At 37.2% G+C, this 15504-nt stretch overlaps 1 protein-coding gene across 1 annotated transcript in view; it reads right to left on the bottom strand.

Annotated features, from left to right (window-relative positions):
• LOC138768744 (uncharacterized) overlaps positions 1-11469 on the bottom strand; it is a 103799-nt gene extending 92330 nt beyond the window's left edge. Inside the window, exons 1-16 of the mRNA XM_069946698.1 lie at positions 11250-11469; positions 10835-11017; positions 9919-10104; positions 9495-9677; positions 7883-8068; positions 7415-7597; positions 7048-7230; positions 6714-6896; positions 3639-3830; positions 3319-3501; positions 2979-3161; positions 2695-2877; positions 1618-1782; positions 1271-1453; positions 910-1089; positions 611-796 (exon numbers count right to left, since the gene is read on the bottom strand). Of these exons, the coding sequence (XP_069802799.1) occupies positions 611-796; positions 910-1089; positions 1271-1453; positions 1618-1782; positions 2695-2877; positions 2979-3161; positions 3319-3501; positions 3639-3830; positions 6714-6896; positions 7048-7230; positions 7415-7597; positions 7883-8068; positions 9495-9677; positions 9919-10104; positions 10835-11017; positions 11250-11469 (2962 nt within the window). The remainder of the gene's footprint in view (positions 1-610; positions 797-909; positions 1090-1270; positions 1454-1617; positions 1783-2694; positions 2878-2978; positions 3162-3318; positions 3502-3638; positions 3831-6713; positions 6897-7047; positions 7231-7414; positions 7598-7882; positions 8069-9494; positions 9678-9918; positions 10105-10834; positions 11018-11249) is intronic.
• Positions 11470-15504: the final 4035 nt, after the last annotated feature.

Raw genomic sequence — 15504 nt, 5'->3', positions numbered from 1 at the left:
ATTGATACAGTAAAGGCTGCCAGTGGATTACTTGATTTAGTGGAACTGCACTGGAGTAGAAAGAGGAACAGAGCAAGAAGCAAATGGCTCTGATCTTAGTTTAGTGGCCGATAACTTACTACTCAGCTTCTCTACATTTCAGTGGCTGTTGACCTATAGCAACCCAGCACGACCACTATATAATGTACAGAGCTTATATATGCTGGTGCTACACTTCAAGAAAACAGCTGATCAACAAGTCTACCAGCACCCCAACCATCTAATATTAATGGCATTCATAAGGTTAGGCCATCATGGTGTTGCAACCAGAAAACTTTTTAAATTTCAAACATACCACAAACTTCAGAAGTGTTTTTACTTCCACCATTACAATCTCTACACTCGTCATTGCTCACCAAGTAAACCTTCTGGCTACAAGTTACCGTCACCTAAATAACTTTTCATTTAATTCCATCCATTATAAGAAAAAATAATTCATATATTTCTTTAGCCACAGTAGGTTTGGAAAGAAAACAATATTTACTATAGTGCATGCAGCTTCTGTTTCTTTTTGTGAAAAATATCCCGCCACCTGTCATGTTATCTATATATACTAATTATAATAACTTACGTTGTCCTCCTTCCTTAATGTCACTTGTTATCTCAACTCCACCATTAATTCCATGTTTTCCACTAAATTTAAAAGTCTTTGTCTCCCCACCTTTCCCAAATTCAAATTTTCCAGTTTGGTGACCACGTATGCCCCCCACATTAAGGCCGGGTAGTTGTATATTGCCTCCATTCAAATCAATGGTTTCTGTTAGAATGAAGCAACAAAGCTCAGAAATTATATAGTAAAAGATGGCCCATATTAAGCCATTTTACCATTACTATTGTTTATTAAAACAAATATTATTTGTAAAATCTTACGTTTTCCTCCTTCCTTGATAAGATGACTTATTTTAAGACCACCATTAATTTCATGTTTTCCATTAATTTCATAAGTCTTTGTCTCCCCACTATGCCCAAACTCCACTTTTCCAGTATGGTGTCCAAGTATACCCCCCACATTTAGACCGGGTATCTGGATTTTTCCACCATTCAGATCCACTGTTTAAATAACAAAATAAAGCATTTCATTTATGCTAGAGAGATTTTTACCCCATATAAAATGTCTTCTATTAAAGCAAGAAAAAACGTAACAATTTTTTAAAAAACTTTTCTTATGCAATATCCCGACACCTGTCATATTATTTAGATATGTCTATGTATACTTATTATAATGACTTACGTTGTCTTCCTTCCTTAATGTCACTTGTTATCTCAACGCCACCATTAATTCCATGTTCTCCACTAAGTTTAAAAGTCTTTGTCTCCCCATGCCCAATTTTAATGTTTCCAGTTTGGTGACCAAGTAGGCCCCCTACATTTAGGCCGGAGAGTTGTATATTGCCTCCATTCAAATCAGTTGTTTCTGTTTGAATTAATCAACAAGGTCCATAAATTGTATTGTAAAAGATATCCCATGTTAAGCTATATCCATTTACCATGTGAAGAATGAACTAGATTATATTCTAATTCTTTTTCTTTTTATGTACCCATCACCATTACGATTGTTTATTATTTGTAAAATCTTACGTTTTCCTCCTTCCTTAATAAGATGACTTGTTATTTTAAGACCACCATTAATTTCAGAAGTCTTTGTCTCCCCACTATGCCCAAACTCCAGCTTTCCAGCATGGTGTCCAAGTATGCCCCCCACATTTACATCGGGTATCTGGGTTTTTCCACCATTCAGATCCACTGTTTAAATGAAAAAATAAAGCATTTTATATACATACTGGAGAGATTTTTACCCCTTATAAAAAAAAAATCTTATATTAAAGAGTTAATTTAACAATTAAATTTTTTTTTTGTCTTTTACAAGTTGAAACACCATATTAATGGTATGAATAGTCTAAAATATATTCAACCAAAACTACATATCATAAGCTTTTTTTTCCTTCATCACCCTCATCTACTACAAATACTCCAAATTCTTTTATGGTCACGACACATTGATGGCTTCTCCTCAGTGTAGACCATCAATATCCGATTGATACAGTAAAGGCTCCCAGTGGATTACTTGATTTAGTGGAACTGCACTGGAGTAGAAAGAGGAACAGAGCAAGAAGCAAATGGCTCTGATCTTAGTTTAGTGGCCGATAACTTACTACTCAGCTTCTCTACATTTCAGTGGCTGTTGAGCTATAGCAACCCAGCACGACCACTATATAATGTACAGAGCTTATATGTGCTGGTGCTACACTTCAAGAAAACAGCTGATCAACAAGTCTACCAGCACTCCAACCATCTAATATTAATGGCATTCATAAGGTTAGGCCATCATGGTGTTGCAACCAGAAAACTTTTTAAATTTCAAACATACCACAAACTTCAGAAGTGTTTTTACTTCCACCATTACAATCTCTACACTCGTCATTGCTCACCAAGTAAACCTTCTGGCTACAAGTTACCGTCACCCAAATAACTTTTCATTTAATTCCATCCATTATAAGAAAAAATAATACATATATTTCTTTATAGACAGTAGATTTGGAAATAAAAACAATATATACTATAGTGCATACAGCTTCTTTTTCTTTTTGTGACAAATATCCCGCCACCTGTCATGTTATCTAGATATGTCTATATATACTAATTATAATAACTTACGTTGTCCTCCTTCCTTAATGTCACTTGTTATCTCAACTCCACCATTAATTCCATGTTTTCCACTAAATTTAAAAGTCTTTGTCTCCCCATTCCCAAACTCAATTTTTCCAGTTTGGTGACCAAGTATGCCCCCCACATTAAGGCCGGGTAGTTGTATATTGCCTCCATTCAAATCAATGGTTTCTGTTAGAATGAAGCAACAAAGCTCAGAAATTATATACTAAAATATGACCCATACTAAGCCATTTCATTATTACTATTGTTTATTAATTGTAAAATCTTACGTTTTCCTCCTTCCTTGATAAGATGACTTGTTATTTTAAGACCACCATTAATTTCATGTTTTTCATTAATTTCAGAAGTCTTTGTCTCCCCACTATGCCCAAACTCCACCTTTCCAGTATGGTGTCCAAGTATACCCCCCACATTTAGACCGGGTATCTGGATTTTTCCACCATTCACATTCACTGTTTAAATAACAAATTAAAAGATTTATTTTTTACCCAATATAAAATGTCCTCTATTAAAGCAAGAATAAATCTAACAATTTTTTTTCTTATACAATATCCCGCCACCTGTCATGTTTTCTAGACATGTCTATATATACTAATTATAATAACTTACGTTGTCCTCCTTCCTTAATGTCACTTGTTATCTCAACTCCACCATTAATTCCATGTTCTCCACTAAGTTTAAAAGTCTTTGTCTCCCCATGCCCAATTTTAATGTTTCCAGTTTGGTGACCAAGTATGCCCCCCACATTTAGGCTGGGGAGTTGTATATTGCCTCCATTCAAATCAATTGTTTCTGTTTGAATTAATCAACAAAGTCCATAAATTGCATTGCAAAATATATCCCATATTAAGCTATTTCCCTTTACCATATGAACAATGAACTAGATTATATTCTAATTCTTTTTCATATTATGTACCCATCACCATTACTATTGTTTATTATTTGTACAATCTTATGTTTTCCTCCTTCCTGAATAAGATGACTTGTTATTTTAAGACCACCATTAATTTCAGAAGTCTTTGTCTCCCCACTATGCCCAAACTCCACCTTTCCAGTATGGTGTCCAAGTATACCCCCCACATTTAGACCGGGTATCTGGATTTTTCCACCATTCAGATCCACTGTTTAAATGAAAAAATAAAGCATTTTTATATACTGAAGAGATTTTTACCCCAAATAAAATGTCCTCTATAAAAGCAAGAAGAAACTTAACTATTTTTAACAGTTTTTAGTTTCTTTAGCTTATAAAAATTAAAAACACCATATTAACCCATAGCTGCACCAGGACGTTATTGAACGTCCTCGTGCCGCTATGGGAGTTCAGAGGGGGGTCGCGCGGCGATCCCGGGTGCCGCGATCCCGGGTGCCGCATGTAGCCCGGGATCGCGGCTATTAGCGGGCACGGTCCGATCGCCGTGCCCGCTAATTAAGTACTTAGAAGCAGCTGTCAAATTTGACAGCTGCTTCTAAATACTTGCTGATATGCATCCCTGGTGGTCTAGTGGGGGGGATCGCCCCCCCTGCGGCGCGATTGCGGGGGGGCGATCCCCGCATCCATCCCGGGCCGGGGTCTGCTCCGTAATGGCGCTGATCCCGGCTCGGCATTCTATTACTTTTGGCTGCAGCAGCCCAAAGTAATAGAACACCGATCTCATGGATTCATGCAGTATAACTATACTGCATGGATCTCTATGAGAGATCAGAGTGCATATACTAGAAGTCCCCCAGGGGGAATAACCCTAACCCCAGGGGGGCTTCTAGTATATGTGTAAAGTAAAAGAAAAATGTATTTTTAATAACACAAAATCCCTTCCCCTAATAAAAGTCTGAATCACCCCCCTTTCCCCATTTTATAAATAAAAATAAATTAATTAATTAATAAACAAACATGTTTGCTATCGCCGCGTGCGTAATCGCCCGAACTATTAATTAATCACATTCCTGATCTCACACGGTAAACGGCGTCAGCGCAAAAAAATGCCAAAGTGCAAAATTGCGCATTTTTGGTCGCATCAAATCCAGAACAATTGTAATAAAAAGCGATCAAAAAGTCATATATGCGCAATCAAGGTACCGATAGAAAGATCACATCATGGCGCAAAAAATGACACCTCACACAGACCCATGGACCAAAGGATAAAAGCGCTATAAGCCTGGGAATGGAGCGATTTTAAGGAACATATATTTTCTTTAAAAGGTTTTAATTTTTTACAAGCCATCAAATCAAATAAAAGTTATACATGTTACATATCGTTGTAATCGTAACAACTTAAGGAACATATATAATGAGTCAGTTTTACCCCAGGGCGAACATAGTAAAAACAACCCCCCCCCCCCCCCCCCCCCCCCCAAATAAAAAAAAAAAACATTTTTTTTTTCAATTTCACCACACATATAATTTTTTTCTGGTTTCCCGGCACATTTTAGGCAAAAATTACATCTGCCATAGCAAAGTACAATTAGTTGCGCAAAAATAAGGGCTCATTTGGGTCTCTAGGTGGAAAAATGCAGGCGCTATGGCCTTATATACACGAGGAGGGAAAAACGAAAACGCAAAAATGAAAACTGGCTGTGTCCCCTAAGGGTTAATAGTATTAATAGGCTAAAAATATATTCAACCAAAAAATAATATCAGAAGCTTATTCTTTCCTTTACCCACCTTTATCTTACCTCCAAATACCCCAAATTCACCCTAAGGATATGTTCACACTTTGTTTAACAGCATCCATTTGAAGCAAGAAAAGATCCAGTAGTGGGTCAGCACTCCTTTATGTTGATTAATATGTGAGTCTCTTTAGGCTGATTGCCAATGGTGGAGCACAGAAAGTTGAAGGACCCCGGACCATGAGGCAATGCAATGTGTAATAAAGAAGAAAGTCTCTCTGAGTGAGAGACTCAGCGTTTTGGCACATGTCGGGGACCATTTAATACTATGATCCTCACCCATCCCGTGGAGGTCATTGTTCACATTGCATCGTTGACACTATGTGATTTGCAGCTAAAAAGCCATGATTAAGGGCAAGCTCGCCTGAAACATGCCGGCCTTTTAAATGAATTTATAAATAAAGCTACCATTGATTTTATGAAAGCTGGAGAGATCCTTTTCCTTATTACACATAACAGCATCCATTGACTGGCAACAGACGCTGTTAAAACTGCCGGCCGCCGGGCTGCATTGAGGACGTTTCTGCAGCCGATACCTCTATATGGGCTGCAGGAACATTCCCTTTTTACTGTTCATTTGGGGGCACCATCGTGTGTGCCCGCTAATCAATTAGCCATTCACTTCAATGTAATGTTTTTTTGTTGTTTTTTTGGAAAGCTATCGTTTTTGCATCAAATCACGGCCATTTTTACGCAACTGACGGATGTAATTTGCATAAACTGCGCGTGTTTGGCACTAAAATGACGGCCATTCAAAAAACGACTGCGAAACAGCAAAAAAGGACTTTGTGTGAACATAGCCATAATAGGCTTTTATTATCATGACATATCGAAGGCCATCACTATCAGATATGGTACGGTACAGATACCAGGCTCCCAGCTGATTAGCTGTTTCCCTAAGCCTCAGCTCTGCCATACAAAAAGAAAAAGAGCAAGGAGCAAATTGTCCTGTAGCCCGTAGCTTACTGTTCAGCTTCTTTTCACATCAGTGATGGCCACTACATAATGAGTATATAAGTGCGTTTGCTGCCCCTTAGGGAAAAAAGCAGATCAACTAGCTGTTAAGCACCCATGCCATTTATTATTGATGGCTTATCTAAAGAATAGGTCCTCAATGAGCTGTGGCCAGAAAACGTATTTCATTTCAAACTTTCCATAAACCTCAGAAGTGTTTTTTCTTCCATCATTACAGTCTCTACTCTTCTCATTGTTTCACCAAGTAAATTTGTCTAACTACAATTTACTTTCACTCAAATAACTTTTCATTTAATTTAATCTTCTATAAAAAAAAAAAAAGTACATTCTAGATATGTCTATATGTACTATTTCTAATAAATTACATTGTCCTCCTTCCTTAATGTCACTTGTTATCTCAACTCCACCATTAATTCCACATTTTCCACTAAGTTTAAAACTCTTTGTCTCCCCATTCCCAATCTCAATGTTTTCAGTTTGGTGACCAAGTATGCCCCCCACATTTAGGCCGGGGAGTTGTATATTGCCTCCATTCAAATCAATTGTTTCTGTTTGAATTAATCAACATAAATTGCATTGTAAAATATATCCCATATTAATTTCCCTTTACTATAACAACATTAAACAAGGTTAGTATTCCAATTCCTTTTTTTAAATACCCATCACTGTTACTATTGTTTATTATTTGTAAAATCTTACGTTTTCCTCCTTCCTTGATAAGATGACTGGTTATTTTAAGTCCACCATTAATTTCATGTTTTCCATTAATTTCAGAAGTCTTTGTCTCCCCACTATGCCCAAACTCCACTTTTCCAGTATGGTGTCCAAGTATACTCCCCACATTTAGACCGGGTATCTGGATTTTTCCACCATTCAGATCCACTGTTTAAATAACAAATTAAAGAATTTCATATATACTGAAGAGATTTTTACCCTATATAAAATGTCCTCTATTAAAGCAAGAATAAATTTTACAAATTTAACTGATATAAGTTTTCTAATACAATATCCCGCCACCTGTCATGTTATCTAGATATGTCTATATATACTAATTATAATAACTTACGTTGTCCTCCTTCCTTAATGTCACTTGTTATCTCAACTTCACCATTAATTCCATGTTCTCCACTAAGTTTAAAAGTCTTTGTCTCCCCATGGCCAATTTTAATGTTTCCAGTTTGGTGACCAAGTATGCCCCCTACATTTAGGCCGGGGAGTTGTATATTGCCTCCATTTAAATCAATTGTTTCTGTTTGAGTGAAGCAACAAAGCTTATAAATTGCATTATAAATAAATCCCATATTAAGACTTTTGCCTTCACCATGACAAAAATGAACTAAGTTCCTTATTCCTTATCTTTTTTAAGTATGACTGAGTAAGTTTAAATGAAGCAACAAAACCTTAAAAACATATTTTCAAATAAAACCCATATTAAACAATTCCCCTTCACCATAACAACAATGAGCTGGATCATATTACGATTTTTTTAAATACCCATCACCTTATTAGTCATTTACTGGTTGTAAAATCTTACGTTTTCCTCCTTCCTTATTAAGACCACCGCTTATCTCAAGTCCACCATTCAGTTCATGCTCCCCATTAATTTCAGAAGTCTTTGTCTCCCCACTAATCCCAAACTCAAACTTTCCAGTACGTTTTCCACCAGATATGTTCCCTATCGTTAGGTTGGGCAGCTGTAATTTTCCACCTGTCAAGTCAACTGTTTCAATGAAAGAAGAAAACATTTCATTCATGCTAGAAAGATAGTTACCCTATAACAAACATTGCATCTAATGAAACAAGTGAAAACTGTCACTAGGTTTATTCTGCTTTAAATGGGGGCAGCAAAAACTAGAGACAGAAATGCTGAACAGATGGATGTATTACTTCCATCATTCTGTTAAGCTGTTCTCCTAATATGCAGGAGAATAGGATTCCTGCCGCACAACTCCCTCACTCTCCATCTGCTGATTGACAGCTGAGTCTATACACAGCATGGATAAATAACTGCCAATCAGCAGCTGGTGGGTGGAGTTTGCTGGTGCTTACAAATATCCAGAACTACTCAGTACACGCACATAATGGAGAGTACATACTAGTGTATGCTACCATGCTACCATTAAATATACCAGCATAAACCTACTGATAGAGTCTCTTTACATTACACTCTACCAGCTTAACATTAGGAATAGATCAGTACATATTTTTTTGAGTGATAATAAAGCATTGTGTGAACTGTAACTGCAAAAGTGGGTCATAACTAATGTGCAGCTTCATTATTTTGATGGTCATAATCAATTATAGCCATTATTCTATACAATGTGTGCACTGCTGGACAATTTACTATTGACTTCAATAGAGTGTAGTAATAGGCTAGGTTCATACAACGTCCAAAAAACGGCCGCTTTTGATATTTTAAAAAACGTCCATTTTTGCCTTTATTAACTAACTGCAATGGCAATGCATTGAAGTCAATGGGAGGACAGACGCTCAATGCACACAACGCATTGAAAAACGGCTGCTTTTGCCACGGTAAAAACGGCCGTTTTTCAATGTGTTGTGTGCATTGGACGTCTGTCCTCCCATTGACTTCAATGCATTGCCATTGCTGTCAGTTAAATAGCGATAAAAACGGACGTTTTTTAACGGCCATTGTTTGATGTTGTGTGAACCTAGCCTTATTATTATTATTAAATTGAAATTATGGCTGTATTTAACCTTTATTTTACCATGTGTGAACATAGCCTGAACATTTCCAATATGGTGACCATGTAGTCCCCCCACTGCTTAAATAAAAAAAAATGCACTTAATTCACACACGAGAGATTCTATTCCTATAATATTTTATCTGTTAAAGCAAAAATGAACTGTTTTACACATTACTTATTATCCTTGTCTAATACAAAAATCTCAACAACTCAATAGTAAGAATATACCGGTACATATTTACTAAGCCAAAAGAACAAATAGAAGCTTATTTTTTTCCATCAAGGTGTGTTCACACATCTTTTGTTTCTGCAGTATTTTCAGACAGCCGCCATTTTTACGTACAGTCACCCAAATAACTTATCATTTCATTCTATTCATTATAAGTAAAAATAATCATATTCTAAACATGTCTATGTATACTAATTCTCATAACTTACGTTGTCCTCCTTCCTTAATGTCACTTGTTATCTCAACTCCACCATTAAATCCATGTTCTCCACTAAGTTTAAATGTCTTTGTCTCCCCATTCCCAATCTCAATTTTTCCAGTTTGGTGACCAAGTATGCCCCCCACACTTAGGCCGGGGAGTTGTATATTGCCTCCATTCAAATCAATTGTTTCTGTTTGAATTAATCAACAAAGCTCATAAATTGCATTGAACAATTTTAAAAAGTTATATTTCATGAATATATTCCTTCTATGAATAAATGGGTTTGAAGCAACAAACCCCAAAAACATATTTTTAAATAAATCCAATATTAAACAGTTCCCCTTCACCATAACAACAATAAGCTGGATCATATTACGATTTTTTTAAATACCCATCACCTCAACAGTCATTTACTGGTTGTAAAATCTTACTTTTTTCTCCTTCCTTATTAAGACCACCGCTTATCTCAAGTCCACCATTCATTTCATGTTCCCCATTAATTTCAGAAGTCTTTGTCTCCCCACTAATCCCAAACTCAAACTTTCCAGTACGTTTTCCTCCAGATATGTTCCCTATAGTTAGGTTGGGCAGTTGTAATTTTCCACCTGTCAAGTCAACTGTTTCAATGAAAGAAGAAAACATTTTATTCATGCTAGAAAGATACTTACCCTATAACAAACATTGTATCTATTAAAACACATGTAAACCTAAAGGGAATCTGTCACTAGTTTTCAATGGAGGCAGCAAAAACTAGTGAAAGAAATGCTGAACAGATCGGTGTATTACTTACATCATTCTGTTTAGCTGTTCTCCTGATAAGCAGGAGAATGTAATTCCTGCCACACTCCTCCCCCCACTCTCCATCTGTTTATTGACAGCTGCCTACCTATTCACAGCATGGATAGATAACTGCCAATCAGCAGCTGGTGGGGGGAGTTTGCTGGTGCTTATGAATATCCAGGACTACTGAGCACACACACATAATAAAGAGGATTCCTGATTGTCCATTTTTGGCTATGTTCACACAATGTTTGATATTTTATCTGTTAAAGCAAAGAAAAACTATTTTCCGCATTACTTATTATCCTTGTCTAATACAAAAATACCCACCAACCCCATAGTGAGAATAGGCCAGTCCATAATTACTGAGCCAAAAGAACAAATAGAGGCCTTTGTTTTATCTTCAGGGTGTGTTCACACACATTTTGTTTCTGTAGTATTTTCGGACAGCCGCCATTTTGAGGTACAGTCACCCAAATAACTTATCATTTAATTCTATTCTTTACAAGAAAAATAATAAGATGTACATTCTAGATATGTCTATATATACTAATTCTAATAACTTACGTTGTCCTCCTTCCTTAATGTCACTCGTTATCTCAACTCCACCATTAATTCCATGTTCTCCACTAAGTTTGAAAGTCTTTGTCTCCCCATTCCCAATCTCAATTTTTCCAGTTTGGTGACCAAGTATGCCCCCCACATTTAGGCCGGGGAGTTGTATATTGCCTCCATTCAAATCAATTGTTTCTGTTTAAATAAGGCAACAAAGCTTATAAATTGCATTAAACAATTGTATAAAGTTCTATTCCATTCTTCTATGAATAAGCAGGTTTGGAGCAACAAACCTCAAAAACATATTTTTAAATAAATCCCATATTAAACAATTCCCCTTCACCATAACAACAATAAGCTGGATCATATTACGATTCTTTTAAATACCCATCACCTTATCAGTCATTTACTGGTTGTAAAATCTTACTTTTTCCTCCTTCTTTATTAAGACCACCGCTTATCTCAAGTCCACCATTCATTTCATGTTCCCCATTAATTTCAGAAGTCTTTGTCTCCCCACTAATCCCAAACTCAAACTTTCCAGTACGTTTTCCACCAGATATGCTCCCTATAGTTAGGTTGGGCAGCTGTAATTTTCCACCTGTCAAGTCAACTGTTTCAATGAAAGAAGAAAACATTTTATTCATGCTAGAAAGATACTTACCCTATAACAAACATTGTCTTTATTAAAACTTACATTTTTTCATATTTATTTTTCCATGGAAAACACCTCCCCAGTAGCAGCACAACAATGACATGCACGCTTTTCTGAAGTATATCCCCCATAAAATAATCTTTAATACAATTCCTTTAGCTTCTAATATCTAAACACCCACAACCTCAGCACCCACTTAATTTTTCCTCCTTCTTTATTAAGGTCACTTGTGATCTGAAGTCCACCATTAATTCCCTTTATTTCAATTTTTCCATTTTGTTGACCATTTATACCTTTCAAGTCAATTGTTTCTGTTTGAATGAAGTAAGATAGGTTAGATTCTAATTCCTTTCATAGCCCATCACCTTAACATCTCTAACTATGTGCAAATTCGTATGTTTTACTCCTTTCTTATTAAGATTAAGTTCACCATTAATCTCATGTTTTACATTAACTTGTAAAGTTTTTGACTCTCCAACATTCCCAAATTCAACTTTTCCATTATTGTTTCTAAATAAGCCCCCCAACACACATTTCAGCTGGGTCAATTGTTTCAAATACAAATGTTTGTGTAAAAACGACAATAAAATTAACTTTTTAAACATTCCTTAGTATACAAAACCATCCACCATCATAACAGTAAGAATAGACCAGTACTAGAGATGAGCGAAACCGGGTTCGGGTCCATCTGAACCCGAACGTTCGGCATTTGATTAGCGGGGGCTGCTGAACTTGGATAAAGCTCTAAGGTTGTCTGGAAAACATGGATACAGCCAATGACTATATCCATGATTTCCACATAGCCTTAGGGCTTTATCCAACTTCCGCAGCCACCGCTAATCAAATGCCGAAAGTTCGGATGGACTCCAGCATGCTCCAGGTTCGCTCATCTCTAACCAGTACGTTTTTATCAATCAAAAAAATCATAGGAAGTCTTTGGTTTTATCTTCTTTTACAAGTAACTCTTCAGGCTTTGTTTCCACTACGAGTTTTTATCAGGAAAACACGGCCATCTATTGATAATGACGGCCACACATAACGACACCTCCTTTAGGCTATATTCACACACCATTTTGTGAAAATGCTGCTGTTGTTTTTGTTTTGTTTTTAATAATGGACATAAAAATTAATATGATCATTTACAGGTAACCTTATCAAATAACGGCCCTTATTATTAAAAAATAGCAATTTTTTCATTTAAAAAAACAGTATGTGACCATAGAGATATGTAACAAACTTTATAACCTATTAACACCTGATTAATCTGATTCCTGTGAATGATCACATTGCAAATTATATATAACTTACTTGAGTTCTCTTGCTTTTCCTCAGATATCTTGGTGAGCACCTCCTTAACCCGCTTGTCTTCACCAACATTTACACTAATGCCAGCTTGGATGCCAATACCAGCTACTCCACCTAATAATATGAAAACCAAGAATAATAAAAACGTTTTCTCTGCTGCTTAAAGGGGAACTATCAGCTGGTTAGATAAATCTTCTAAGAAGGAAGGTATGTGTCTTACCTTCCTTCTCGGTACCGGTCAGGGTAAACCCTGCACCGGAGCACAGTTAGGAGCACTGCCGCGTCATCTGGCCCGCTCCTTCTAATGGTAATCAATGGAGGAGACGCGCCTTCTAATGATAATCAATGGAGGGGACGGGCCGGATGATGTGGCAGTGCTCTTAACGGTGCTCCGGAGGTGAGATTACCCTAACAGCGCGGGACTGGCGCAGAGGAGGAAGGTAAGACACATACCTACTCAGTGTCCCCAGTGCTATAAGGGGTTATGAGCAGGTTAGATTCCTCTAACCTGCTAATAGTTCTCCTTTGAAGGCAATTGCTTAAAAGGATTGTCTGTCCAACTCTATTAGAATATTATGAATTATTCGAGAGAGGTGTATCTTGTTGATTTCTATAAGCACCATGTAATGCATTATTTTCCTTGATATTGCACCTTTGCTCAGTTGTGCATTTCTGTTGCATTAAAATCCAAGCCAAGCGAAGCCTACTTACAGTAGCTCCACCCGCTTTCTTGTGTTATTGGGGCACCATAGCATCCATAGCAAAGGTACATTGAATTTGATTCTGTTATATGACCTGTGCCTGTTTCTACCTGATGTACCAAACCAATTTTCCTATGCCTTGACCCTCTCGCCTGTTACTGACTCCACCTCTATCTGACTACTGTGTAGCGTATTGTCTCTCCAGTGCTTGACCCATATTGCTGACTACACTCTTTTGCCTGGTCCTCTGGTGTCTCATACTGGTGCCACCTGGTCCTCTATGTAAGCCCTTTACACCATGATCATGCTCAAGAAGCTAACTGGTACCCACGAGTAGGAAAAGTCAATCTTCTGCATCCTGGAGTAGGAAAAGGGATAATAACCTACAAGGTATGTATACTTTGCTAAAGAGTGTGACCCAAAGACAAATCTGTTCAGTATAATAGCAGGTTCACATCCACATTCTTACAAATAAACATGAGGTGGATTTAAGAACACCTTGGAGAAGCCATACCTCTGCTCCCTGGATGGTGAGTAGCTGATGCAGTTTCATGTATTGTTATGGGTAAGGGTTAGAGATGATCGAACCGGGTTCGGGTTCGAGTCGATCCGAACCCGAACGATCGGCATTTGATTAGCTGGGGCTGCTGAACTTGGATAAAGCCCTAAGGCTATGTGGAAAACATGGATATAGTCATTGGCTGTATCCATGTTTTCCAGACAACCTTAGAGCTTTATCCAACTTCAGCAGCCCCAGCTAATCAAATACCGAATGTTCAGGTTCGGATCGACTCGAACCCGAACCCGGTTCGCTCATCTCTAGTAAGGGTACTTTCACACATATTTTAACATTGTACGGGGTAATATTTCAGCAGTATAATTTAGCTGTGTGCATAGACCTATTTTTTCGGGGACACTTTCGGATCTTTGTAGTACAGCCCTGTGCTTTCTATGTTTTTCTTATGCTTACCAGAAATTTCCGTCTTCCCCTTAGATATCTTTATAAGTTCTTCTTGAGTTTTCTTCTCTTCACCGCCATTTACTCCTATACCACCTTGAACGCCAAGACCAGCAATTCCGCCTACCTGGACACTTGTGTTGACCTTAACCTCGCCTGTAAATAAAAAAAATGCATACATTGTGTCCTAAATAATCTATATATGCAGAGGGGATGATGCAATTTTATGACATATAGATTTCTTCTTCTATCATAATATTCAGTTGAATTATTGTAATTTTTGTATAAATTACCATTTGAGATTAGTTTCGTAGCTCTGCCAAGAATATTAATATCTTTTTCCTCAGTCTTTACTTCATTGTTGACGCCCATTGTGTTCTTGCCACTCTGCTGACTCAACATTCCTGTTAGAGAGAGGCTTGCACCACCTAGGGTTAAGATTAGACATATTCTTACAAACAAACATTTGATTTTCATCAGTTTACTTTGAGATCTTACGTGTCGTCGAGCTAGGCCAACACATTAAATAAGTACTGGTCATAAACGACAATGAAAATGGATTTCAGAAACGGTTGGCAACTTACCACTGGATTTCCCAAGCATATTCAATGCACGCTTATTACGAACTGAGGCCTTGTCACTGCTTGCAATAACAGCTGGTTCATCGCTATAGTCGCGGACATCGGCAGGCTTTTTATCTTCCCGCTTGCCTGCATATAGTATATGAAATACAAAAATAACTAATTAAACTTGAAGGTTTAGACCCAATTCATTCATGTTGAAGTGTTATAGTCACTTTAAAAAAAATTTGACATGTCACAGATGTATAACAACAGAAAAGTGCAATAGCCCACTAGAGGTGCTAAGATATGTGGTTAATGTAGATATTTAGAATTGCAAAACTGCCATAGAAAAGAATAAAAAATCAGGTTTTTAGCAAACCATTTAATCAATTAGTGTGTACCATCCCACCATGATAAGGTGACCACCACCCCACCACGATAAGGTGACCACCACCCCACCACAATAAGGTGACCACCATCCCACCACGATAAGGTGACCA

Source organism: Dendropsophus ebraccatus, chromosome 12 (genome assembly GCF_027789765.1).
Source record: "Dendropsophus ebraccatus isolate aDenEbr1 chromosome 12, aDenEbr1.pat, whole genome shotgun sequence".
NCBI lineage: Eukaryota > Metazoa > Chordata > Amphibia > Anura > Hylidae > Dendropsophus > Dendropsophus ebraccatus.
The sequence above is the reverse complement of the archived record's forward strand: the minus strand, read 5'-3'. Positions and strand labels throughout refer to the sequence as shown.